This window comes from Calonectris borealis, chromosome 9 (genome assembly GCF_964195595.1).
Source record: "Calonectris borealis chromosome 9, bCalBor7.hap1.2, whole genome shotgun sequence".
NCBI classification, from domain to species: domain Eukaryota; kingdom Metazoa; phylum Chordata; class Aves; order Procellariiformes; family Procellariidae; genus Calonectris; species Calonectris borealis.
Genome location: NC_134320.1, coordinates 3,028,904 through 3,056,040, shown reverse-complemented (window position 1 = coordinate 3,056,040; position 27,137 = coordinate 3,028,904). Strand labels below are relative to the sequence as shown.

Genomic DNA, 27,137 nt, shown 5'->3' with positions numbered 1-27,137 from the left:
TTGGGAATCCTGATACAGGAGGGGGACAGGAACAGCAGTTTGGAATGCTTTTGTGGTGTTAATTTTTGGTCTTGTTTTTAAATAGGGCAGGGTTCAGATTTTTTATGGTACAAGCTGACACGTTATTTAAATGCATTAGAAATTTTATTGAGTTGCTACATGTCTCTCTTGAACACAGTGGCCAATTTCAATCAAATTTGGAGGGGATGGGGGGATCCAAAAGACAAATTTCTGCAGTTTTTGTGAAGGTAGATAACTGGCTAAAGTTGCTGTTAATATAATTTCCCTTTCCCATCCCTCTCCTATATACACATACTCTTCTAAATAAAAGCAGAAGCAGGATTTAAATTGTTTTTACATGTTAGAGAATCCACACAGAGTTACAGTACAGTAATCCGTTCCGAACCAGGCTTCATTGTTTCCACAGCTCATGAAACTGCTGGAAAAGACAAACATGAGGAAAGCATAAGTATACAGCAGTCTCAGTTGGACAAACACTAAAAAGAGAGCTCTTTTGTCCGTGTATCAGGATGGCAAAAAGACTTTTGAGTGTGTGATTCCTGAAAACAGAAATAATGTTCTTATTCTAGAAGAAGATCTTGAATACGGTTTTATACAGAGCAATTACATTCTCAGGAAAGACAGCAGAAAGAACAGAAAAATGCATCAATACCTTCTCAGAAATCCATATGAAGTAGTTGATCAGGTTTAGGATCTCACTTGCTGGCTCATGATGTGTTCTTGCAAATTCTTCTTTTTTTTAAAGTGGGATTGTGCTTGACAGTTCCAAAGCCACATAATCCACTTATTGCATTGACAGAGAAAAATCCATGTACAAGAGCAAAGTACTGTTAGATGAGATTTTCGTCTTGTCTGGGTGATAAGATCGTTTCACTGTTTATTCTTTTTTTACTAGTTGTTACTATAGTTCCCTCGGGAAAGGGGTTGATGCGCTCAGCCTGTCACACTCGGGCAGCAAGTGGTTGCAGGATGGGAATGCACACTGATCAGTGTAACAGGGAATAAGGTTTTATTCTACTTTATGCATATTGTGTGAAATTTTACGGATTAATATTTTATTTTTAATTTAAGAAGCACTTTACTTGTTTTCAGAATTACTTTTTGAAATTTGGCAACTCATTGGGAACAGTGATCCATTTACTGGGGAAAAATTCAGCTCGTTTGAGGTTTCAGGTCAAAGTTGTCACCTGTCCTCTTCAGTTGCACTCACTGCAAACTGAGTTTTACGCAGTGCCAATGACAAATGGGGGATTATTGCTAGATTGCTAATAAATATAACCTTGTACAGCTTAGATGTTAGAAAACCCAACCCTCAAATAAAAGGAAAGCCTGGTGAGTCCCACAGCCTTATTACTAGTACCTTTTAAGAATGGAAGTGTGAGAATTATCTACATGATGAACACGTTATTGGAAAAAAGCCATGTAGGATTCATTTAAATAATCAATTTTTCATGTTAGTGCTAATGTATTAATTTAGTAAGAAACTATTACGTTCACGGGATCTTGTTAACAAAGCTGGTATTAATGTGGCCTTTTGACTTCCATCTGAAGAAAAATGGGAGCCAAAAGACCACACAACTTTTCAGTGATAAGCATCGCAGTTCAAATGTTTAATTATAATGGCAAATTTATGTAGAAAGGAAACAGTGGGATTTTGTAAAACGTATCTTGTTTATGTGAACGCTAGCACTGTAACTCCTCCAAATACTAAGACAGAAGCAGAATACAGGATAAAATGTAGAGACTCATTTTGGGGTAAAAAGAACCCAAGAAGTGCTTGGACTTAAATGTTTGGGGTCAACAAATTAATTCTAGAGGGTTTTATGGAAGGTAAGTAAGAATACACTTAAACAGTATACTTACTCAAAACTGACTGCAGGCTACTGCTGAAAGATGTATCCAGTTTCTCCTCCATCCTTCTTCCCTCGTTTTCCGAACTTCGTGCTCTTGTCAGCATAGTCTGCATCATAGCAACGGTTAACTTTTTGGAGGAATATATTTTAAAATTGTGAATATATAATTTTTCAACAAGAAATATTTCCTATTTAGAAGGGGAGGCCTGGGAAAATATATGAAGTGTTTGAGACCGAAGTAGAGAAGCATTCAAAGGCGATTTTGCTGGTAGACCTGAACTTGGTGACAGGAGTGTAAATGGGGGCACAGACTCAAGAAGGAGGGAGGGGACAGGGCAGGACAAGACCTTCATTTGGAAGAAAAGGGACGGGGAGGAAAGTTGGTTCCTGGCAGGGAGGTGTTACTCTTCTGGCCGAATCTGCGGTCCTTGAGTCATGGTCATTGAAAGCGAAGGAGAGGAAACTGCACCGGTCAAGATCTACGTGACTGGGGTTCTCGCATTAGGACTGTGGGGAAAAATTAGCCATCCTGAAGATGTGAAGGAGAAGCAGAAGAACTGGATCTGGTCTGGCTGTGTGGCTGGAGAGCTGGGGATGGTCGTGGTGTTCGGACTGCTAAGGGGTCACTCTTCTCTGTGAACTTCAGCTGATGCCTGGAGATGACAGTGTGGGTGTCAAGAAGACAAGTGGGCATTTTGTACTGAATAAAGGAAAGGATCCAGAGGGGAGAGGTAGCTTTGGAAAGCAAATGGCAGCAGCTATGGTATTGAATATAGGTGATAACAAAAGAGAACTTGGTTTGTTTATTCTTAGAGGGCAGTGTTAGGGTGGGATATGACTCCATTTTTGAATAAGGAAAAAAAAAAGCATACAAGGTAAGTATGAAGGAATGAAAAGTATTGAGTTCGGGGATAATATTGATACAAAATCTAATGTATGTAAATGTGAGCAATCAGGAAGATCTGGATTTTGAGTGTGTTCTGGAGGAGCATGGCTACACGCATGCAGTTGTGCCCTGCTCTGGGCTTTTGGCCTCAGTCGAAATACTGGTCTTTACAGGTCTGTCTTCTGCCCAGTGTGGTGTTTTTATTATTATAGGTGTATTTATACTGGTGTTTTTAAAAAACAAAAACAAAAAAACAGGAATGGGCATCACTTCTTAAATTTTAACTTTCAAGGTTAAGACATTTTGCCTCTCTCAATTATTTAAAGGTTTGATTCATGAAACTGTGATCAGCTAAATTCTGGATTTAAAAAAAGTTAATTACAGTTTAAAATTCTTGTTACAAAACCTTGAGAATTGTTTTTACTGGTATCTCACTGCAAAGGTTAAGGGAAACTTGATTGTCATATCTAAACAATATTTTTTAATTAGTGCTGTGCCTCATGACTCCTGCCAGCTGTCCACAGGCAGCAGGAAAAAATTTTCTCCCATTTTGATGTGAAAACTGGCTTTTTAAGGCAGTGCTTTTCTTGCTGTTCTTCAGAGTGTTAGATTGTCTGTAACTAGAAATGAAACATTGGTTATTTGTGCCCTTGCCTGCTTTGCAGTCAGAAAGAAATGCCCTTGTACCCCTCGTGCCTCTGGGCCTCGCTACCTTGGTGAGCTTGGAGGTATATATATCTCTCTCACAGCAATCTTATGTTTTTTATATATATATAATGTAAGGATCAAACTTTCAAAGTTGGTCCTTTTTATCCAAGCTGGTTGTGATTCAGTTTTTAGAAGATCCTCCCTGTTAAATCTGGGGCAAGTGCAAAGTCCCTATAGAAATTGTTGCATACACATAACTGTCTGATGTACTCGGTAGAGCTCATCGAGGCTGAGCTGCTTACTGCAGTTATGCAGAAGTTTAGGCAGTATATCTTACTTTATTTTCTGATATCCATAGTGTCATCTAGAAGGATTTCAGCTAGCAACAGTACTAGTATGTTTTCAAAGACTGGGTACTGTGAGAGCTTAACGTTTATCCCGAAGCAGAAAATATATTTTTCTTTGTCATGTGAGAAAATGATTTGAAATGGATTTAGAGGATGTGAGAAAGGAAATTGAAACACTTTTCAAGGTCACATTGGAGCTGAGAAACCACTGCAGCATTTCTTTCTGTATCATTGACAGAGGCGGCACTTGATGATCCAGAGTCTTTGCAAAAGTCTCTGATTACCCTTTATGTTTTATAGAGAGAATATTCTCCACTTTAAAATGCACTTACCTTTCAAAGGTCAGACAGGACAGTCCATGAACAGGATGTCTGTCATAGCTGAGATAGGCAAAAAATTGGCATTTAGTACACACACTTTCATGAAAATAACCTGCTATTATAAGGCAGGGTTTTGAGAGGAAACAATACTAAGTAAGCTACTGTTGGTAGTACTACACTACTGTCAAGATCTTTAATTCTGATGGTTGAATTTTCTGAAGTTTTCTTTCTGCGAATAACTAGTTGGCATTTTAGACGTGTACTCCTTTACTCTGGTTATGCTTTATGTATAATAGTTGTCACCAAGTACACCAACCAAAAATTGGTAGATATCCAGGTCTGGAGAAAGAGACAGTGTGATGCACTTAGTCTGATTGCCAATTAGAAGAAACTTGACCAGGTGATTTCATGAAGTCTAGTGAGGTTAAAACTGTATACTCAATTTTTGGTTTACGCAACATACTTTAAAATATGGTGATGGTGTTTCTTATTACAGGGATTTTACCCAAAACAAATAACAGAAACCTAAATTAAATAATGTTTTCTATATGCTGCTATAGATGATTTTACAAGTAGCTTGGACTTGCTTAAATTATACACTTAATGGTACATATGAGTGATTTCCCCCTTCAAGATCGCAGTGAAGTTTTTTCATATTTCATGAATTTTGTGCACTTAAATAGAAATACAAGAGTTGCATCTTGGTGCTAAATGTGTGATCTTTTTTTTATTGGTAGTGAGTCTAAGCCTGCAGTGGGTTTCAGGTATTTCCTTTTGTAGACATAAAGCCACAATGTTTATTTTTACATTTTTTTGGTGTATGTGATGTGTTACTCCGAGCTGTGGTTATTAATTGACAGATGAGTTACACTATGATGGCACTTAAAATGCACAACATGTATTTCTGAAAGCAGTCGTTGCTATAGCAACTTTCTAGTAGGTCACTGGCAGTGTTGTGTGTGAGTGTGTGTGTGTACGATTTGGCTGTTAATGCAGACTAATACTGATAGAAAAATGAGAAATGTAAGAGTCAGAAAGAAGGTAGCCCTTCCCCCCTCCCTGTCCTCTCCCCTCAAAAACAGGGTCAGATAATTTTGTGGAGAAAATGCTTACTTAGGATATTGCATGTATTGGCAAGAAACTGGCTATCAGCTGCTATAATGTTTTCTTTCTATTTATGCAAAGATTATTTAAAAAAAAAAAAAAAAAAAAAAAAAACAAAACCAAATTGCCTTAATCTCATTCTGCTTTTCCTTTGACATCTTTAGAGTTTGGTTAGGAAAGGAATACATGTTCAGCTGATCCGAAAGCAATGTGTTGTATTTATTGAGCATGAAGATCTATTTCTAAAGACAAAGTACATCTGTATTATATGCTGGAAGTGAAAATTTTGAGAAATTGCTCATTTTTCCTCATTTGTAAAATCTTTCAGCAAGGTATCGTGCATTTCCATAGCAATTTAGGCCAATATAAATCTCGTGATCCCGTTCTCCCCTGGGCACTCCCGTCTCTTCCCTAGCACTAGTCCTGTGCTCGTGTGAACAAGGGGTGAGCCAGCTCAGGGAGCTGATCCAGATACAAACAACTTGAAAACAATTTTAAAAATTGGTAGGTGATTTCCTTAATTGCGTAAATGGGCAGAAAGCCACATGCCAGTACAGCCACAGGAGGGAGGAACCACCGTAGCTGCAGTTCAGGTCAGTTCAGCGGATGGTAGTGACTGGGATTTCCAGAGGGGCTGAGGATGCTGTTTCCCACTGACTTCTGGTTTTAGTTGCTCTGAAACTTAACTAAAAGTAATGTGCAGAGCACTCTTTCCCAAATTCTTTGCATTTGTATTCTTCTCTGAAATAGTTCTCTAATAGTCTCTTTCTGGTTTTTTTAATAGCATTATACTGCTTTAATTAGAGAACATTCATATATCTCTTTTAGAGTGATAAACCTATAGCCAGGCCATTATTTTCAGTCTTGAATTAACACTGCCTTAAGATATTAGAAGATTAATGATTTAAGATAACACATTCTAGGTTATGATAAATGAAAATAATTTCAAGTGTAGCAAGTGTTTTATGATACTGTAATCCACTAGATTTTTTTCTCAAATTATAGTGTTGTTTTTAAAAAATAAAGTATAGTAATGTGAACTTTGTTTTGTGTTGACTCTCCTCTTCTCCAAAAGAAATGAAGAAGCCATGCTGCATTTGCAATTGAATCAATATGGTAAAATTGTTCTGCTATCTGGGTGGGAGCAGTGAGAGATCATAGAATCATAGAATCATAGAATCATACAGGTTGGAAAAGACCTCTAAGATCATCGTGTCCAACCGTCAACCCAACACCACCATGCCCACTACACCATGTCCCTAAGGGCCTCATCTAAACGTCTTTTAAATACCTCCAGGGATGGTGACTCCACCACTTCCCTGGGCAGCCTGTTCCAAGGCCTGACCACTCTTTCAGTAAAAAAATTTTTCCTAATGTTCAATCTAAACCTCCCTTGGCACAACTTGAGGCCATTTCCTCTTGTCCTATCGCTAGTTACTTGGGAGAAGAGACCAACACCCACCTCGCTACACCCTCCTTTCAGGTAGTTGTAGAGTGCGATGAGGTCTCCCCTCAGCCTCCTCTTCTCCAGGCTAAACAACCCCAGTTCCCTCAGCCGCTCCTCATAAGACTTGTGCTCCAGGCCCTTCACCAGCTTCGTTGCCCTCCTCTGGACGCGCTCCAGCACCTCCATGTCCTTCTTGTAGTGAGGGGCCCAAAACTGAACACAGTATTCGAGGTGCGGCCTCACCAGTGCCGAGTACAGGGGCACGATCACCTCCCTATTCCTGCTGGCCACACTATTTCTGATACAGGCCAGGATGCCGTTGGCCTTCTTGGCCACCTGAGCACACTGCCGGCTCATGTTCAGCCGGCTGTCAACCAGTACCCCCAGGTCCTTTTCCTCTGGGCAGCTTTCCAGCCACTCTTCCCCAAGCCTGTAGCGTTGCCTGGGGTTGTTGTGGCCGAAGTGCAGGACCCGGCACTTGGCCTTGTTGAATCTCATACAGTTGGCCTCGGCCCATCGATCCAGCCTGTCCAGGTCCCTCTGCAGAGCCTTCCTACCCTCCAGCAGATCAACACTCCCGCCCAACTTGGTGTCGTCTGCAAACTTACTGAGGGAGCACTCGATCCCCTCGTCCAGATCATTGATGAAGATATTGAACAGGACCGGCCCCAAAACTGAGCCCTGGGGAACACCGCTCGTGACCGGCCGCCAACTGGATTTAACTCCGTTCACCACAACTCTCTGGGCTCGGCCGTCCAGCCAGTTTTTTACCCAGCGAAGAGTGTACCTGTCTAGGCCGTGAGCCGCCAGCTTCTCTAGGAGAATGCTGTGGGAGACAGTGTCAAAGGCCTTACTGAAGTCCAAGTAGACCACATCCACTGCCTTTCCCTCATCCACTAGGCGGGTCACCTGGTCATAGAAGGAGATCAGGTTGGTCAAGCAGGACCTGCCTTCCATGAACCCGTGCTGGCTGGGCCTGATCCCCTGGTTGTCCCGCACATGGCTCGTGAGCACCCTCAAAACCAACCGCTCCATGATCTTCCCCGGCACCGAGGTCAGGCTGACCGGCCTGTAGTTCCCCGGATCCTCCTTCCGGCCCTTCTTGTAGATGGGCGTCACATTGGCGAGCCTCCAGTCGTCCGGGACTTCCCCAGTTAACCAGGACTGCTGGTAAATGATGGAGAGCGGCTCGGCAAGCTCCTCCGCCAGCTCCCTCAGAACCCTCGGGTGGATCCCATCCGGCCCCATAGACTTGTGAACATCCAGGTGGCATAGCAGGTCATGAACTTCATCCTCTTGAATTATGGGGGGTTTATCCTGCTTGTCGTCCCTGTCTTCCAGCTCAGGGGGCTGAGTACCCTGAGGATAACCATTCTGACTACTAAAGACTGAGGCAAAGAAGGCGTTGAGTACCTCAGCCTTTTCCTTGTCCTTGGTGGCAACGTTCCCCCCCGCATCCAATAGAGGATGGAGATTCTCCTTGGCTCTCCTTTTGTCATTAACATACTTATAAAAGCATTTTTTGTTGTCTCTCACGACAGTGGCCAGGTGGAGTTCTAGCTGGGCTTTTGCCTTTCTAATTTCCTCTCTGCACGACCTAACGCGATCCCTGTACTCTTCCTGAGTTGCCTGACCCTTCCTCCACAAGTGATAAACTCTCCTTTTTTCCCTGAGTCCCAGCCAGAGCTCCCCGTTCAGCCAGGCCGGTCGCCTTCCCCGCCCGTTCTTCTTGCGGCACATGGGGACAGCCCGCTCCTGCGCCTTTAAGACTTCCTTCTTGAAGAACGTCCAGCCTTCCTGGACCCCTTTGCCCTTCAGGACCGTCTCCCAAGCGATCCTCTCGACCAGTGTCCTGAGCAGGCCAAAGTCCGCCCGCCGGAAGTCCATGGTAGCGGTTTTGCTGGCCCCCCTCTTTACTTCACCAAGTATCGAGAATTCTACCATTTCATGGTCGCTAAGCCCAAGCCGACCTCCGACCACCACATCTCCCACCAGCCCTTCTCTGTTCGTGAACAGCAGGTCAAGCGAGGCATCTCCCCTGGTGGGCTCGCTTACCAGCTGCGTCAGGAAGTTATCCTCCACACACTCCAGGAACCTCCTCGACTGTTTCCTCTCTGCCGTGTGGTATTTCCAGCAGACATCCGGAAAGTTGAAGTCCCCCACGAGAACAAGGGCTAGCGACTGGGAGACTTCTGCCAGCCTCTGGTAGAATATTTCGTCTGCCTCCTCTTCCTGGCCAGGTGGTCTATAACAGACCCCCAGCAGGATATCTGCCTTGTTGGCCTTCCCCCTCATCCTTACCCACAAGCACTCGACCTCGTCATCACTATCATTGAGCTCTAGACAGTCGAAGCATTCCCTAACATACAGGGCTACTCCACCGCCTCTCCTTCCTCGCCTGTTCCTTCTGAAAAGCTTATAGCCGTCCATTGCAGCACTCCAATCGTGCGACTCATCCCACCACGTTTCCGTGATGGCGACTAAGTCATAGCTACCCCGCTGCACAATGGCTTCCAGCTCCTCCTGTTTGCCGCCCATGCTGCGTGCATTGGTATAGATGCACTTGAGCTGGGCTGCCGATTTCTCCCCCGACAATGGCGTGCGGTCCCTAGGCTCTTCTCTAGAGAGCCTGGTTTTATCCCCGTCCCCCTTCGAATCTAGTTTAAAGCCCTCTCGATGAGCCCGGCCAACTCACACGCGAGAATCCTTTTCCCCCTGCGAGACAGCTGAACTCCGTCCGTCGCCAGCAGGCCCGGTGCCATGTAAACCTCCCCGTGGTCAAAGAAGCCAAAATTCTGTTGATGGCACCAGCCCCTGAGCCACGTGTTGATCCGATGAGTTTTCCTGTTCCTTTCGGTGTTCCGCCCCGCCACTAAAGGGATCGAGGAAAAAACTACCTGTGCTCCCGATCCTCCTACCAGTCGCCCCAGCGCCCTGAAGTCCCTTTTGATCCCTTCGGGACTTCTCCCTGCAACCTCCTCACTGCCAGCCTGTATAACCAGTAGCGGGTAGTAATCGGAGGCCTGCACGAGACTAGGGAGTTTCCTAGTAATGTCCTTCACCCGGGCCCCAGGGAGGCAGCAGACTTCCCTGTGGGATGGGTCCGGCCGACAAATTGGGCCCTCGGTCCCCCTCAGAAGGGAATCACCAATGACAATTACCCTCCTTTTTTTCTTAGATCATGGTAAGGAGTGGAGGGAGGGCAGTAGGACTTGAGCCGCTTGCTACCTTCTCTTCTTTTCAATGTCTCCTGTCTCTCCATTGACTGGTTTGCTGAGGGCCAGACCAGTATCAAAGCTACTGAAAGGGAAGGAGCAGGAACATGCGTCCAGGAGTAAGAGGAAAGAACGGGGATTGCGTTTTTGACAACAGCAACCCATCAGATTGGTTCAACCATTGTATGAAACCTCATCCCAAGACTCTACTGAAAAAGAAAATCTCTATTCTATGTTGAGTTTGGGTTTTTTTTTGTTTTTGTTTTGTTGTTGTTGTTGTTGTTTTTTGGTTGGGTTTTTTTTCCTCCTGATATGTAGTCATAGAATGGTTTGGGTCGGAGGGACCTTTAAAGGTCATCTAGTCCAACCCCCCTGCCATGGGCAGGGACATCTTCAACCAGATCAGGTTGCTCAGAGCCCCGTCCAACCTGACCTTGAATGTTCCCAGGGATGAAGCATCTACCACCTCTCTGGGCAACCTGTGCCAGTGTTGTAAAAAATTGTAAAAAATTCTTCCTTATATCTATTCTCTTATATCTAGTCATGTTCTCTGTGTTTTGAGAACTTGATTTGTGAAAGTGCTAAGTGTTGATTTAACCCCTGGAAGAAAAAAACTTCCTTGACTTTTTTAGTATTTAAATGATTGTTGAATGCTTTATTAAATGTACTCATATATACTGTGTACTCTGGAAAAGCTTGCTCTAACTTTGCCTCAAGGATGAAGGCAATGCCTATAGATTAATGTTTAAATTTATTTGAATAATTTGTAGGGGGATGGAGGTGGGACCAGGTACAAGAACAATGAAAGCTTATATCTTCCTTGTATTTTCTGTAAGGATTGTTCCTAGAGGAAATGTTCCCTTATTTAACTCCTGGGGTTACAGTTTTCAGTTAGAACATGTTCTTATCTCATGGGAGTTGAGAATCTGTTTAAGGAAATGCTTCAAAATATTCCCACTCTTGCTCTTACAGCCTGACAGTTTCAAATATCAGTTAACGTATGTATCTTCCTTTTATGTAACTGTGTAAAAGATACTGAAAATCCTCTTTCTATCTTTCCAAAGTGCAAAAGAAAGTGTCTGCAAATTCTGCAACATATAAAACTGTATGGTCTGATCCCTTCTCTGCAAAAACAAAAGCCAAGAAGTCTTACAGGGGAAAATAACCTCTTGTGTGGATCAGCTGGAATTTCCCCTCTCACCGGAGAGCCTCAGCTTCTGGTGATGGCAGTTTCTCTCTTCTGGAGCTTCTGTTAAGTTTCACTCAGTTTTACCAGCACAGTGCTTACAGAACTGGGCTTTTTCTGTTTTCAGTATTTGGTGGTAGAGGTAAGACGATTCTTTTCTCTTCTCTTCTAGGCAAGAGGTTTTTTTTCTTCTCTCATCCATTCATTTTTCCTTTTTTCTTCGTCTCTTATTCACTGGGAAGAGATTTGTAAGGCTGCGTATATCTAAGCGGCAGGTTGATATTAGCAGGCCTGTTACAGACCATCATTGTAACTAAGCAGAGAATTCTGAGAGTAGCAAGTGTTTTTCTGTTCCAGTTGTTGAAGATAGTGTGATACATGCTGTGAACACTGACCTTAATTTTGCCACTCTTTTCTTCCCCTGAACGGAGCTGTGACCTTCCACAGGCTCTGAAACCAGCCAGATACCCCTAAACCCCCAATGATTTTTAAACAAGTTTTGGTTGTATCAGGATAGCCTCAGGATTCCAGGTTGTTCCTGTTCTTGGGTGTCTCGGAGATGTTGGCTTGTGCAGCATGGGTCCTGTAGGTAGATTCCTGATTTCATCTGTTAGCCTGTTTTCTGTGAGGCATCTCACTGCAGCTACTCTGTATTTCTAGTCTATTGGTAGTTCATCCTTGATTTCCTTTCTCAGTTCACAGTCAAGGTTAACTATCTTTAGGGATCGGGGTGGGGAGGAGGTTTGGTTGTGCTTCCCCCCCCCGGGAGGGAAAGGGTTACTGTTTGGGTTGCTGGAAAAGCCCATGTTTTAGCTTTCCAGTACCACAAGGTTTCCTCTCTGTTCGGGTATCTTTAGAAAAATAAAGCACTCTGCCAGTTCATGCTGGAACTCTTGATGGCTTCATTACCGGTGTCACGGAGCAGCTTTCATCCGATGGCAACCTTTCCAAGTGAGGCAAGATCTCTTCTTTCTTCTGTCTCTTTTAAGTGGTCCATTTTGGCTAAAGCGTTATCTAAGCTATTTCATTAAGCCCAACAGCTGTCCATGTACTGTTTTGGTAAATATCTCCCAGATCAAAAATTCTTCCTTGTCTAGGAGGAAAGACTGCTGTCAGTGTTACTGGGAGAAAGCACTTCTGACTGGGCTTTAAAGCTCACAGAACAGTAGCACGAAAATGAATGCTGCTTCCTCAGACACAGTCACACTATTTCCAGTTTTTGTCATCTGCTTCTGTAAGTAACTGTTCAGAAATAAAAAAGGTGTTCCTCTATTTCTGTAAGCGATGCAAAATAGAGTTTAAAAAAAAAAAAAGAGCATCGGTGTTTGCAACTTACAATCTGGGTATCCAAGTAAATTGATGATAGCTTTACTGTTTGTGTTGTCATCATGTCTTCAAATAAATGTGTTCGTATTGAGTCAAGAGGAAAAACAATCTTAAAGGGCAAAGAGGAAGAAGGTGAGAAATAAGTTGCCGGATGGTCAGTGGAGTTAGTGAAGCCTGGTTTTGTAGTCCTGTTATGTGCCTTACTGCAGTAAATCCACTAGTTTCCCCGCATCCTTGAAGGCTCCCCACCCTGCACCTCTACTGCAGTGTTGTGCACCTCCGCGCCTTCCCGGGGCTGGGAGGAGGACACGCGGGCGACCGGCTCTGGGCTGTGTGCCTGGTAAACAGGACAAATGGTAGCTCTGCTGATCCTGGCCTCTGCCTCCACCCTCCTAGGAGCACTAGACTCAGCCCGTGCTTGTTTTAGAATATAATCTTTTGAGGTACCTGTCCTTCTGTCAAATCTGTTTGCATTTGGCAACATCTTCAAAAATTGTGAAGAGATGGAGGGCAAACAGCCTGGTTGGATGTGAAGTCCTTCAGAAATGAAGCTGGATCAGCTTCTTGTCCAGCTTGTGCGTTGGCTTCTCTGTTCTTGCCTCTCCTCCTTGTGGTTCAGATAACACTTGTCTGGTTTTTCAGTTTGTCCAGTTTGGAACTGGACTCTGAACTGGTTTCACACAATGCAATTATCTTCTTCCATCTGTACAGTCATCATTCCTGTATCTGGAGCAATGAACAAGCAATGAAAGAGATATTATTTTTTTCAAGCATTTTTTTCCCAAGGAAGTTTCCCTTTTAATGGATCTATTGTGGCGTGCAAGACGTTTTTAAACAGCAAAGAATAGACAGTTTCACCCCCTACTGATTCTTCCTAGGGTTGTTGACTAACCAAAATTCATTTCAGCACTGAATGGTAAAAGCTTTTCTCCAGGATTATTTACTGAGCTAAAACAAATCTTGTTCCCAGGTGCTAATTTGTCTTTTCCCTAGTGATATTTTGGACTATTGCAGAACTATTTCCAATTTTACGTAGTACTTGATAGTAACTTCTCTCCTATTTCTTCTTATAACTTCACTGATTTCTTGTGACTGCTGTGTCAGGGAGGTCATTAGGGAACGCTGGTGGGTAGCCAACCCTGTTTAGCTTATCTTTAGTTTCTTGAGTCCTTAGATGCCTTTTTTTCCCCTTGTGTCAGAATCCACATCAGAAGAGGCTTATAGGTACAGGTAATGTATTTTTTTAGGTCAGCTGACATTGCTGTGAAAAAGTAGACAAGCTTCTGGATCAAACATCTTTAGCCTGAAATAAAATCACAATCCTCAAGCTCAGTACAGGTGGAAAGGAATTAATTGCTGTGAGCTCTGCTGCAGGGGGGGAGGATGTTAGACTCAGTATTTCCTGTGGGGCAGAGAGGTAAGTTATCTTGGCCATGGAATATGGAGACATCATAGCCTAAGGGTGGAGGAAACTAACGTGTAATAAAGCCACTTTCCCTTTTGAGTCAATTATTTTAAATGATTGTGAATTTTTCATTTCCAGCCATGTGTTTTCCTAAGTCTTTTGGATCAAGAGTGAGAACTTACAAGTGGAATGTGTTGGGGTTTTTTTCTGTGAAGTTCTGCTGGTAAATCATTATTTCTGAGTGTTTGCTGCTTGTCCTGCAGCTTTTGCCCTGTGTGGTTGTGGGGAATTCATCCTGGGGCTTTGGTGAATTGTGTTAGTCTGGGATCTGTGGATTTAGGTTTGAATTTTGATTGCAATATGAGGCATTTATGGTCACTGGGGAAACAAGTTTGCAAGGCTTTTTATGTTTAACTCCATCATGGTTACGTGTGTCCATTGGAAAAATGTGCTTCTCCTCACAAGTTTGTTGTTGTGGTCGGGTTGTTTTAAGATCGGAGGATGAGAGGAAAGTATTTTAAGGTATGCTTTTCCAGTAGAGGTTTTAACTGTATAACTGACATAAGTCGTAGGCTGTGCCATGTGTAATAATTGAGGACATACAAGCAGCAGCAGTGGCTATAGGAGTACACTTCAGTGATGTTTATTCAGCTTATTCAAAATGTAGATATATTTTTGTGTAGCAGTGTCTTTGGGGAAAGTTCTCTTTGGATCAGTGAAGGACTGCGATGACCAGCACCCTTGCAGCACACGCTGCGGTTCTTGATACGCTGCCTGGACATTATGGATTGTTTGACTTTCACGTTGTTGTTGGCTTTGTGACAGTAGGTGTGTTGGTCTGGTGTACAGGAAACCAATATCAGTGTAGGCTCTGGCAACAGTTTGATAGAAGAGTGTTTGCTTAGTATCACACACTGGATACTTTGCAAGAGTATGAGTTTTTAGACTACAAAATAGTTTGTATGTTTTAGAAAAAGAATAGGCTTGGCTATATCTTTAGAATCTTTTTCCTTAAGTAAGCCCATGAGGATTTCAGCATGTTTATGGATCTGTTCCAGTGCCTTTAGACTAAGGCAGTGTCAGGTTAGGATGGATTGGAGGTATTTGGCAGCGTACAGATTCTGGAGTTATTGTTCTTTTAAGTTATTAAGGTAAAATATGGTATCACAAAATGAGAAGTTGGTGATCTGACTTAATACATTTGTGGTAGCATTGATGGCTTTGATGGAGGGATGATTTAGATTGTGTAGTTTATAGATGCAGTTTAGTTTGTCTTGAAGATGACTGGCTTACTGAGTAGTAAAGAGAGAAATTCTTTAATGCGTTCTGATGTTTTTTATTCCATCTATTGTACGTGGATTAAAGACCTGCCAGGCTTATCGGTCTTGGGGAGCATATAAAAAAATTCCTAGACTAGGAGAATAGGGTTGCTTAGTTTAATGGGAAGAGAACTTGAAACAAGTTTTAAGGTGAAGAGGAATCAAGCCAGAGTTGCCAGCTTGTTTTGCTGATTGTCAGGGTTTGGGATTATTATAGCTCTTTCTTTGGTATCTAGGACATGGTGGGATTTAAGGCTTAGGTAGTTTTTCCCTGAAAGGCTGCAGTTGTGGATTGTTTCAGAAGAGGGATTGTGGTGGTGCGAGGTGTAGGTGAAGGGTGTCTGGTTTGATATGGGGTTGGGTTTTCTCAGGAAATTGTCGGCGTTGGGAGGCAAGGTTTGATTCTCTAATTAATATGTATATATATTTCTACTTAATGACTTTATTGGCTAACATAATCTTTTCTGGTCTACCTCTGCTACTTTTTTTGGCTCTTGTTCAGTTTTCACAAACGCTTTTTAGGAACTTAGCAGGTATTTGTAATTTAGGTACTCTGGCTAATGGGTAGAGGAAGGATATGGAAATTACTCCACAGTACACCACTATATTCTGTCAATACTCCAGCAGAGTGTCAAGAATCGAGAGTCGAAAGATCTGTGCTACTATGAGCTCTTTTGAGAAGTCCCTTTTATGCTAAGGCAAATGTGGTTTTTTGTTGTTGTTTTTTTGTTTTTAAAATAATTTTCAGAGTTATTTTGGCTAAAAATCGTTAACGATTTGTTGTGGTTTAACCCCAGCCAGCAACTAAGCCCCACACAGCTGCTCACTCACTCCCCTCTGGTGGGATGGGGGAGAGAATCACAAGGGTAAAAGTGAGAAAACTTGTGGGTTGAGATAAAGACAGTTCAATAGGGAAAGCAAAAGCTGCACGCATAAGCACAGGCCATCTCCAGGAAAGCAAGGCTCCATCACGTGTGACCGTTACTTGGGAAGACAAACACCATCACTCCGAAAAGTCTCCCTTCCTCCTTCTTTCCCCAGCTTTATATGCTGAGCATGACGTCATATGGTGTCAGTTGGGGTCAGCTGTCCCATCCGTGTCCCCTCCCAGCTTCTTGTGCCCCTCGCTGATGGGGTGGGGTGAGGAGCAGAAAAGACCTTGACTCTCTGTAAGCACTGCTCAGCAATATCAGAAGTATCCCTGTATTATCAACACTGTTTTCAGCACAAATCCAAAACACAGCCCCATACTAGCTTCTATGAAGAAAATTAACTCTACCCCAGCCAAAACCAGCACACAATTGAAGGAAAACAGGTTTCTTATGATTCCGGTTGAAACTTATTCCTGCTCAAATGAAAAGCATCAGTGGAACCCCTGTCCACTTAATGATAGCAGAAGTTAAAAATGGTTGCTAAAAGCAAGGGTATTTAGACTGCCTCACTGCAGAAAGACAGCATTATGCTACTTATTTGGATATTTGCTAATCCCTTTATTAAATGCAACCTCTCTTCTAAGGAGCTCAAAACACAAGGGATTTAATAATTTTAAAAATTCCACATACCATCGTGGACACAAAAAGCTTGTATTTGAGTGAAAAAGGAACCTTTAGTAAAACAGATGCCAATTAGCTACATCAGGCTGAGGGTTAAGCTGAATCTCCAACCTGTTAATAGAAAGACAGTGGTACAGGAATCCATAGGTTTTTGTCACTGCGCATTGCTGACATCCCTGGACTGGGAAGAACTGGTACTCCAGGATCTTTCAGTTCTTGGACAGATAGCATTAAAAGACTCTCTTGGCCTAAAACTTTAAGGGTTATCTCTGGAGTAAGTATGAATAGTGAGCGGAGGCTTTCAGTACCTCAGACACACCTACATAATGTCCAGAAATCTTTGCTGTTCGAGGGACTTGGATCATGACATCTCTGTAAGAACAAGGATCCTGACAGGTCTAGCAACTCGGAAATTGATGGAGCTGCTTCTCGAAGCTTGGAGTCCAAGACACGTGGTTTTCTGAATGAGCAGTTTTCAGTGGCGGGAAGGCTTTAACATAGACCTTCAACGCTACCTTCTTCTTTTGAAGAACCATTACACCTTCATGTTCTTTTGAGGGTAGGGTACTAAAGGTGCCTATCAGGAAATTGGTAGGATGTTACACTTGAGAGTGGTCCTACATTTACTTCTACTTGATACATGCAAGAGTCTCCCTATATTAACTATTGAATATTCTTTCTGTTAGCAGCTGCCTGAACTTAGAGAAATTATTATTTTAGTGACCTTATTTTCCTTGAGACTTTGTGCACATCCCCATAAAGATCATATGAGTGCCAGAATTAGTCACTTCCCAGAGTTTTTAATTTATATGCGATTTCAAAATGCATGTTTTCTTTGATAATCTGGACAAAATATTCTACAGTTCCTCTTGGCTTTTCTCATCAGAGTCCCATATGAGGAAAAAAGAAAAGACAAAACAAAGAAACAATGCCCAAAGAACAAAAACCTGAATCATTCTGAGAGTTTTTTCCTTTATTCCAGTGTTCTGCATGTCAGGCTTTGCTTCTTTTTGTGAAAATTGGTTTTATTGTTGGCAATTTTCCAGATGCAATGAATAATAGAACACCAGATGTCCACTGCCGAGAAAAATTACAGATGAGTAAACACTCTTCTGAGGTAGCATAAAAATCTATTAACACTGCTTCTGGTGTGCCTGTAGACTGTCTCCGTTCTTGGCCCGTTGTGCTTTGTGCTGTACAGAGATGAAAATCCAAAGCCTGTGTGACCTCTAAATGTGTTTGACTACACCAGGGATTCCTGCCTTCCTCTAGATGTGGATTATTTTGCAGGAATAAGCAGTCACTTACTGAAGTGCTTGAGTGTGAATTTAATCACTGGATTTAATTTTAATTATTGTCACACATGGATTTGATTGAGAGTAAAGTCACAGAAACATTAGAAGAAATGGGGGGATAAGAAGGGATATCAAGAGTTCGTCTAGTTCTCCCTTTCCCCTCCGGCAGGCCCAGTTACAGTAACGCCATGTTTTCAGACCCAGAGCAGGCCTTGTCTGGTTTTTTCCCAGCTGTTTCAGTCTCCTAGGAATAAGCCTTTTCCACAAACTTTGCTATGTTTGTTGTACCTGACAAGTGTGAGCCATCTATTGGGAAAAGAAAAAAATCTTCAGTGGTGGATAATTACTCATTTTCTTGAGCAAACTATTAGAGTGCTTCACTAGTCATTGTCATTCGCAGTGTCTCACCTGAATTTTCCTTGCTGTGGTTTAAACCCATTTCTTGTCCTTTTCTCACTCTCCATTGCCTTTGCAGCAATTTATGTATTGAAAAAAGAAATCATCCTCCTTCAGTCTTTTCTGTGTCCAGCTGTACTCTCCTGTTGCTTTTCTGTGCACAGATGTTTCTGAGCCTTCCTGGCTTGGCCCACTAAAATTAACTATGCAAAACCCTGAAAAGTTTTGTGCCGTTTTAGTGAGCTGAATTGGCTTACGAAGAAATCAGCTGAACAGGATGGCCTATTTTGGGGGAAAGCATTTCATGTCTTGATAGGTGAACACTTGTGCTATCCATACTATCATTCAATCTTTTGCAAGTTTGCATTGATTGCTCAGCCTTTTGTTTGGGAGGATGACTCCACAGTTTCTATGATAGCCAAAATCTCTCTTGACAAAATTTGTCCCATGGGCTTTTTTGTGATTCTTGTGTCATCCTAAAAAGATGAGTGAGTTTATCTCTCAAGACTCCTTCTGAGTCTTGGAAATACAAGTGTGGAGAAGCAGAAGACTTCATGGATCCATCTATTCATGCTCACTATTTGAGGGTAGCAGAACCTAACCTTCTAGAGCCCTTTTTATTATGTGCATTTTATGTTCAAAGCGGGTAGGTAGGAGGCTGGTAGATAGCTGATGTTATCCTAATGGACAGATGGCAAGGAGAAAGTTGTTAATTTAGGCCTTAATCATCCAGATATTGGACTAACATTAGAACTCAGTGCCTTAACTCTTAGTCTTGTGCAATCAGACCATAATTACTTGCCTTATGAGTGATGGAGTCCTGTAGCCCCAGTGATCTCAGTCACAGTTGTGAATGCTCAGTGCTGCAGAAAATCAGGTCAAGTATCTCACTGGGTGTCCGCAGAGTGAGGAGCAGTTATGTCTGAAGAGTCTGTAGGAATAACAAAGGGAAAGTAAGCTTGTTTTCATATGCTTAGTCCATCAAATTCATTTTTATTTAAAAAAAAAAAATTACAAATTGAAAAGGATAAAATTTCTGTCCTTGAGCAAGCCATATCTACAGGCAATTGTTTGCCACAAAGCATTTGATTAGTATCTTTAGTATTAGCTGTCCTAGGCATTATAAGAAAGCAGTATATGATAATATAGTTAAACTATTGAAGTAAACACTGGAGATGATCAAACAAAATTGTCTGAGTGATGTGTGACGTTTGAATCAACTACACTATTATAACCGTGGTGAAAAGATTTTATCAGCTTTCCTGTGTAATCCTGGTGTCAGTGCCTCGGCACAGACACGCACAGTATAGGAATTAGCTGCTACCTTCTGAAAATAGTAGCAGAAGATACAGAAAAACTGATTGTTTTTGACAGCTCACACATTTTTAGAGACCGAAAACTAAGTATAGAAATGTCATAGTATGACTTAATGCTTGGAGGTTTTTGTCATTTAAGAATTTTATTCCCAGCTCTGCCAGAAGTGATTTGCGTAACCTTTCGGTGTGAGGTCTTGCACTCGTAATTGTGAAGAGCACTGAATAATATTGCACACGAGAAAGTGAGACTTCAGATTGTTCTTCTGGCTGACTGGGCAGGACGTTTCTGGGCTGAAAGCATTTGGCGAGAGGAAGCAGCAACAGCTGTTTTGCCTGTAGAGTCAGTTCTACGTGTTGGTGCAACTGTAGAGTGCAAGTGAGGAGACAACTGAAATCGAAGGCAATGTTAAATGGACAGCTAGGGCTCGCCACGTGAGAATTCTTGTTCCCACACGTATATGTAACACATCTGGAAATACCTTTAAAGAATGGAAAAAAAAGATACTTTAGTCAATGATAATGGACATCTAAATGCTTTAATTTTGTGTACAGCCTCGCTTTGTTGTTCTTGGCCTCACATTTTTCTTGTATTATAGGCATTACCTCTGTGAGCTCGCTTCCCTTTTTTCATTTTATGTATTAATTTCTTATGGACATTTTCTGAGGAAAAACCAATTGTCCATCCTTAGCTTGCTGTTCTGATAACTCCATCGTTCTGAAGGACCCCTAGCCAAACCGTATGCCACACTGTTCAAAATTGTCCCTCTACTGCAAAACAAAATATGTCTGTGTCTCTCTCGTACTGGGGAGCCCAGCACTGGACGCAGCGCACTGAATATGTCTCATCAGCTCTGAGTTAGAGGGGAAGGGTCACCTCCCTCGATGTGCTGGCAGTGCTCTGCCTACAGCAGCCCAGGAAATGCTCTTGGCCTTTGCAGCAAGGGCGCGTTGCTGGCTCGTATTCAAGTTGTTGTCCACCAGGATCCTTGGATCCCTTTTGGACAAGCTGCTTTCCAGATGGTCGGTCCCAAACCTGTGCATGGGGTTGTTCCTCCCCAGGTGCAGGACTGTGCGGTTCCCTTTATTGAACTTCGTACGATTCCTGTTTGTCCATTGCTCCAGCCTGTCCAGGTCCTTCTGAACAGCAGCACAAGCACCTGGTGTATCAACCAACTCTCCCAGTTTTTTTGCTTTTGTTGTTGATGTGTTTTTGCAGGTTGGGAACTGCAGGTCCTCCTGGGTATTAAATGGATAACAGCAACACCAGAGACACACATTTGGGAGAGGGATGTGGAGTAATAATAATATGTCTAGTGTGCTTTTGAAGGATGTAGGAAATGAAGCATCGCCATGCTGCGCTAGCCTAGTTGTTCCTAATAATACCTCCTTCTGTCACGGTTAGACTGGATTAAGAATGTTGCAGACCACATATTGGCAGAGCTTGCGATGTACTTTAAGTATGGAAGGCACTCACTAGTGCTTTGTGTTAATTTTTCTATCACTTGGACTTTCAATCTTGGTTTAAATACTTACTAAAATGTGATGATGTGAAATGTAGATTTTGTGTAGAACTTCAATGAAATTGTCTTAAAGATAGGCTAAATAAGCATTATGTCTTGTTTGGCCTTAAATGATGCTATGTATTTTCAAAATCGGAGCTGGAAGAGGTGATTTAATTCGGCTTTCAGTTCAAGAGGCTGCAGGGTCAACATGAATTAATTTGTTTCAAGTTCCAAACCTGTCGTAGAAATGAAGCTTATGCTTATAGAAGTACATAATCCAAAGCAAACAAAAACTCCTGAGTGATGAAGAACACATGACAGCATTTGGTAAATTTGTTACAGGGTTAGTTCCTGATGGCTGGTGTTCTAGTTCTGAAGGATTTAGAATTTACCCTTTCAATTTCTAAATATTATTCTCACTTTGCAGATGAGATAGCTGAGCAGGAAGGATTTAAGTGGTGTGCCCAAGGCCATGCATGGGGCTGGGTAAAGCAGTAAAAGGCTAGAATTTATCTGCCTGGCTGTGAGATCCTCTTTTCCCTCTCACCTTGTTGATCAAAGCTTTTGAGCTCTGCCTTGGTGTGCAGTGTGCTGCCTTCTAACAGAATTGTTGTTTGCTGCTGGTGCAGGCCTTTTCTTAGCTGTCAAACGCTGTTGTTGGGCAAGAATATTGAGGGGACAAATCTTGTCTCTAAACTGAATACGAAAAATTTGAGTTTTGCATGTCTTGTTTTATGGTGCTGTGCAATGGCACGGCACACCATCGTGCATTATAGCTTCTTGTCTGCACAAGCAATGCGTTTGGAGTTCTCAAACTTCCTTTGGGCCGTAACGGGATGGAGAAGTGTACTGCTTTACCAGTTTTCGACTTGCAAGAAAAGACATAACAGGGAGCACTGAGGGAGAAAGCAAAGTAATTTTAAATGGCAAATGAAGTTATGGCGTACAGGCATAACCGATTAAGTAGTAGAAGATATTGCTCTGCTAGTGTGAGCCATTATTTGAATATATTTTGCACTTGGATGGGACAAGGTCACTTGGTCAACAAGGAAAGGATTTTGAATGGGGGTCTATCAAATACCAGTTATCTTTTATTTTGGGTATCTTCTAGGCAATGGAATTAATAATGATGTAACTCTTTATTGCTAAACTTAGTAGCTGGGGTTTTTATTTGTTTTGTTTTGTTTTAAGTTTTGGTTTCAGTTTTATAACATGTAGGCACCTAGTTTATAATCAGGTTAGCTGAACTTGATTTGGTTGTTGCTACCAGATAGTTGCTTGGAACAACTCTGTCAGGTTTCAGGATTCATGGCAATCTTTTCGTTTGTTTGGTTGTTGTTTGGCTAAAATGGGTGATTACTTCAGCACCAGAGAGGCAAATAAACAATCAAAAGACTGCAAAAAATATAGGTAGCTATATGTTAGTGGAAACTACAGAAAATATTGATGGAATGCATGTATCAGATTTATTGTTCTAAAATTGTAGAGCCTTTCTTAAAGCTAAGCTCATGATGAGAAAGTTACCATAAACTGACATAAAACTTACTAGAAAATGCTTTTTTTTTTTTTTTTAAAGAAGCAGTTTTATTTAATGGTCATTATGTCTGCGCTGGTTATTGTGCATGGTTAAATAAATGGAAGCAAAAAAGAAACATTTACTTGTTTTCCCACTGTATGTTTCAACTGAATTGTCTCTTCTACTGCCTGCTTTATATTCTTTTATAGGTCATTTTTAACTATGCCAGCATAATTTATGTCATCTTAAAGCATAGATGTGCAGGTTTAAAAAACTGCAAATATGCTAAGGTCATTAAAATTGGGATTCAATGAAAACATCAGATTTTTTTACACTCCTAAAATAGAAGCAGTTGACCGCAAGTTAAAGGACTTGTTCAGCTATATCGTGTTTATTATAGTTTAAATAACCCAAAATGCAAAAGTATGAAGTGTTCCTCCCCCCGCTCTGCTCTTCCCCGGGAGAAAGGCGACAAAATGGGAATCTGTCTCAAGCTTTCAGGGGTTTTTTATCAATGCCTTAATTCTCAGGCTGAATAGGACAGAAAGGAGGAGAGTTCGATTTTCTTGTTTGCAAGAACATAATCTTTAAGAAACAGGTGTTTCTTTTATTAAAACTAGAAAAAATGTGAAGGTTCATATTTGTGTAGTCCATAAGGGTCGATGATTTTTCCACAGTTGTCAAACTTAATTGCACAACTAAATTGAGAACTCTGTTCCAAGCACATAAAGCTTTTCATTAGTCGCTATAGTGACTTGTTTTATTTCCAAACCAAGCCAAAGCAACATGGGTGATAACTTAAGACTGAATTTTGGAAGCAAGTGGTGATGTTTCTTTGAGCGTAGAGGAATGTTACTGTGAGGGAGGTTGCAAGGCAGTTATCCCAAGACCGTTAACTTCATCGGAGTGCCTGGGTTGAGGAAGAAAGGGTTAGCAGCCAGAGCGTAATAGCCAGCAGGACTGTATTGGATGCGAGGGATACGAACGGCTTGGGTTGTGTAATGGGGGAGGTGTTATTCCATGCCATGTAAGACTCCACTTCTGGTCAGTCCCACAAAAAGGGCAGGATTGTGCCATTTCTTTTTGGGCTTCTGCCTCTGAGCTGTTCATTTTCCAGCTCATCAGCATTGACAGTTCTTGTATTTTAGCACTCTTTGGCTTAACCCTTGTTAAGTGCCTTTATTAACAGAAGACAGTAGAAGGGCAACTTTGTCATCTTTAGATGGTCCAGTCTGGACATAACCACATACAAATGGATTTTTTCCAGCACTGTTTTGCAGTTTCCTGTTTAGCATAGGGACTTTGAGAAAATACCACGGGACCTTGCCGTTCCCTGTGTGTCAGGTTGTCTGCCATTACCACCCTGTCGAGGCTGTGGGTCCAGCTTCCTTGGTTCTTCCGTTGCTTCTGAATGAAACAGCTCCCCTCTTCTCCTTCTGGCTCTTTATACCCTTCACTCCATACTTCATTTTAGGCCGGGACTTTTCTTTTCGAATAAGTTACCTCTGAGCAAGTCTACTTTTCCTTACGTGTGAAAGCACTTCCGTAGAGCAGTTGTACACTGCTGGTTACTATATCCAAGCATGCACAGCACAACAGTTGTGAAGGGTGATAACTAGGTTAAAAAAGAAAATTAAAAAAAGAAATTCCACATAGCTGCTGTGCAGGATGCCTTAAGCGTCTGTGGAAAATATCTCACATGAAACACACATCAATTTCCTTGAACTTCTTTGGAAAGCTCTTTTGAAAAGTAAGATTGATGCCCACTATCCTGCTAGAATTGGCTAATCTGAAGATCCAAGATGGATAGGTTTCCTTTGAGGTCTAGTTACCATACACAGGAGTGTGTGCGTGAGTGCACGTGTGCTTGTGTGTGTACAAAAAATATCCTTTTTAAACAAAGGAAAGGTATTACAAAAATGCGTACATCTAATCATCATGGCAGGAGGAAAAAATATGTGCAGAAGCTTAATCAAAACCTTTCTTATTCTGTTTTAGGATTTCATTAACTGTTCTTCTTACGTTACACCTAAATGTTAGTATTTTGTGACCACCAGAGCGCATGTTGTTCCTGTTGTAGTGATCCTGTCCATTTCAGAGATCTGAACATTCCCTTTTTTCCTTCGTGTAGGAAATCAACTCAAAACTTAATTCAGTCCGGTGCTATGTTTGTTTATAATAAATTCTTACCAGTGCCTGAAATGGTTGCCTGTTGCTGTTGAATGGGCATGTCATTCCCCTGTTAAGAGTAATCACATCCTTTAAAACATAGTGTCTCTAATGAGGAAACATTGTTATGGAAACAAGTTATGGAAATAGCACAATAGGATATCATGTAACATTTTTCTTCTTGAAGGACTCAGACTGCTTCTAACAGTGAAACTGGAGAGCTTTTACACCAACCTGGTGTACGGGCTGTTGAAAATGACCCCCTTTAAACTGTTAATGCTAGAGTGGTAACTTTCATTTCAAACAAATTTCTCTTTTGTGAACATTTGTTTTGCAACAAGGTGGCTTTTTAATGATACAGTAGAAAAAATGGCCAATGAGATGGTAGTATATAGGAAAAATTTAAATTTGGTGGTGAGATACTGTGAGTAAAAACTGTTGGTAGTATGAAGTAGTAAGTACTGGAAGAACTAGTTGTAGGCATCTGTGAGTCTAATTGGAACTGTAATAACCAGAGGCAAAAAAGTCTGTTCATGCTGCACGGTTATGGTTTTGGTAAATAAATACTGACGTGCATATAGCAGGATGGAAAATAATACTTTGTGTTGTACTGTTTTGCTTACACTGCTGCACTTTTATTTAGAGCTGTGGTGCTAGTCACGTTACCTCTTCCTGGCTTGATTTTCCTGCTGTCTTGTGCAAAGCTACTAGAGCACAGAAAAAACTGCCCATGGAGAAGAAATTAAATATCTAAATAAGAGAGATTTAAAATATCCCATGTTTACAAAACACACAGTTAAGTCCTTGGTATTCATTACCATTCCTCAACTGCAGTGCTCCATGCAGCTATTTATATTACCCCAAGATCTGTAAAATGGGAGAAAGAAACAAATCATTTTAGTTTTTCCAGAACTTGTATTTTCTGGAAGAATGGGATGGCAGTTCTATGTTTTATTACATCAAAGATTAGCGCGTCTGTCACATTGTGCCGTTATTTAATGGTAAAGTCACGTCTGCTGTCATTAGTCAACTCCTTGATTAGTCTTTTGGATAGAGAGATAGTGGGTGTAGTAGATGAAGTCTGGTTTATTGTTTAAACTTACAATTTTGGTTTCATCGAGTTAAAATACTTTCTATTGCAGTTAGAGAGTTACACAGCTTCTGATGACTCTTCTGTAAAATTCATTAACATAAAACTGTGAGCCAGTCTGTCTGATTTGAATAGGTGTAGTTCCATTAAAGGGAATGTTATCAGGAATATTATCTTTTACCAGTTTTGTTGTGTCTAAATCAAAACTTGTATGATTTTTAGGTGCAGAACTTTTGTCTTGATTTGAAACTAGGAAAGACTGTTTCTTGTGAAACCAAATTTTGTCTTTCAAGTTTAGTCTGTTGTGTGACCAGAAAATAGATTCCTTAAATTTGGATCATCACATTCTCTGATTGCTTATGCTTATATGTTTATCTTGTTTATTTAAATTTTCTCAGATAGAGTTCTGCTTGTGTTTTTACATTAGAGTTACTGTAAGCAAATATGGGAGGTAATGCAAAATAGTTTGTTTAATTAAAAAAAAAAACAAAACAAAACAGTAAAGTTGCCTAAACAGAATTGTAAAAACTGAATGCAAGAATATGATTAAGCTGTCCTGGAGACATCCATTCTAAATTTCATGTGGTTTAATAGTGATGATACTTCAAAATTGACCATTTTTGTTTACAGTGGTTTTTTTTTTATTCAATATATGACTATTTTGGAATCACAACTAACAATGTTTTTTTCTCTTTTTTGCAGACTGGACTTTGACATTCTTTTCATGAAAGAGGTTTCCAAGTAGTAGTTTTATAATAACTTTGAGAAGAAGTTCTATGTAGCTCTTACTTTCAAGAGTGCTGCAAAAATGATTACTTCAGATTTGCCAGTACTACAGTGAGTATATGTTTCTCTACATATTTGAAATCTTCAGTGTTAAAAAGGTAGAAGTAAACGGAGAGGTGATCACAAGGATAAAGCATAAGCTTGAGAGAAGTGCAGATTAGTGTGACTGTTCCAGGCCTTCTGTGTTGTCCTATGCTGAGAAACTCTGTAAAAAATGAAACACTTAAATCTAAAAGATATTTCTTTATACGTATGCAGATTTAACTTTGCAGTGAAAAGCAAAACAAGATCTTTGCTACTTTTATGCTTCCGAGTGTTGTGGGATTTCAGAAATGTGAATGGGTTCTAGTCATAATTGACCATATTTGTGTATTCCAGTTGCGTACTCTTTCTTACAACAAGCTGTATTTATTGTGCACAAAGCCTTTGGCCTCTGC

The 27,137-nt window shown here is 41.3% G+C and overlaps 1 protein-coding gene across 3 annotated transcripts in view; it reads left to right on the top strand.

The window, feature by feature from the left end:
- Positions 1-27,137, top strand: part of STAG1 (STAG1 cohesin complex component) — a 205,713-nt gene that overhangs the window by 22,392 nt on the left and 156,184 nt on the right. For all 3 annotated transcript variants that reach the window (XM_075157939.1, XM_075157937.1, XM_075157938.1), the window contains exon 2: positions 26,617-26,751. In XM_075157939.1, coding sequence (XP_075014040.1) covers positions 26,723-26,751 — 29 coding nt within the window. In that variant the 5' untranslated portion in view covers positions 26,617-26,722. The remainder of the gene's footprint in view (positions 1-26,616; positions 26,752-27,137) is intronic.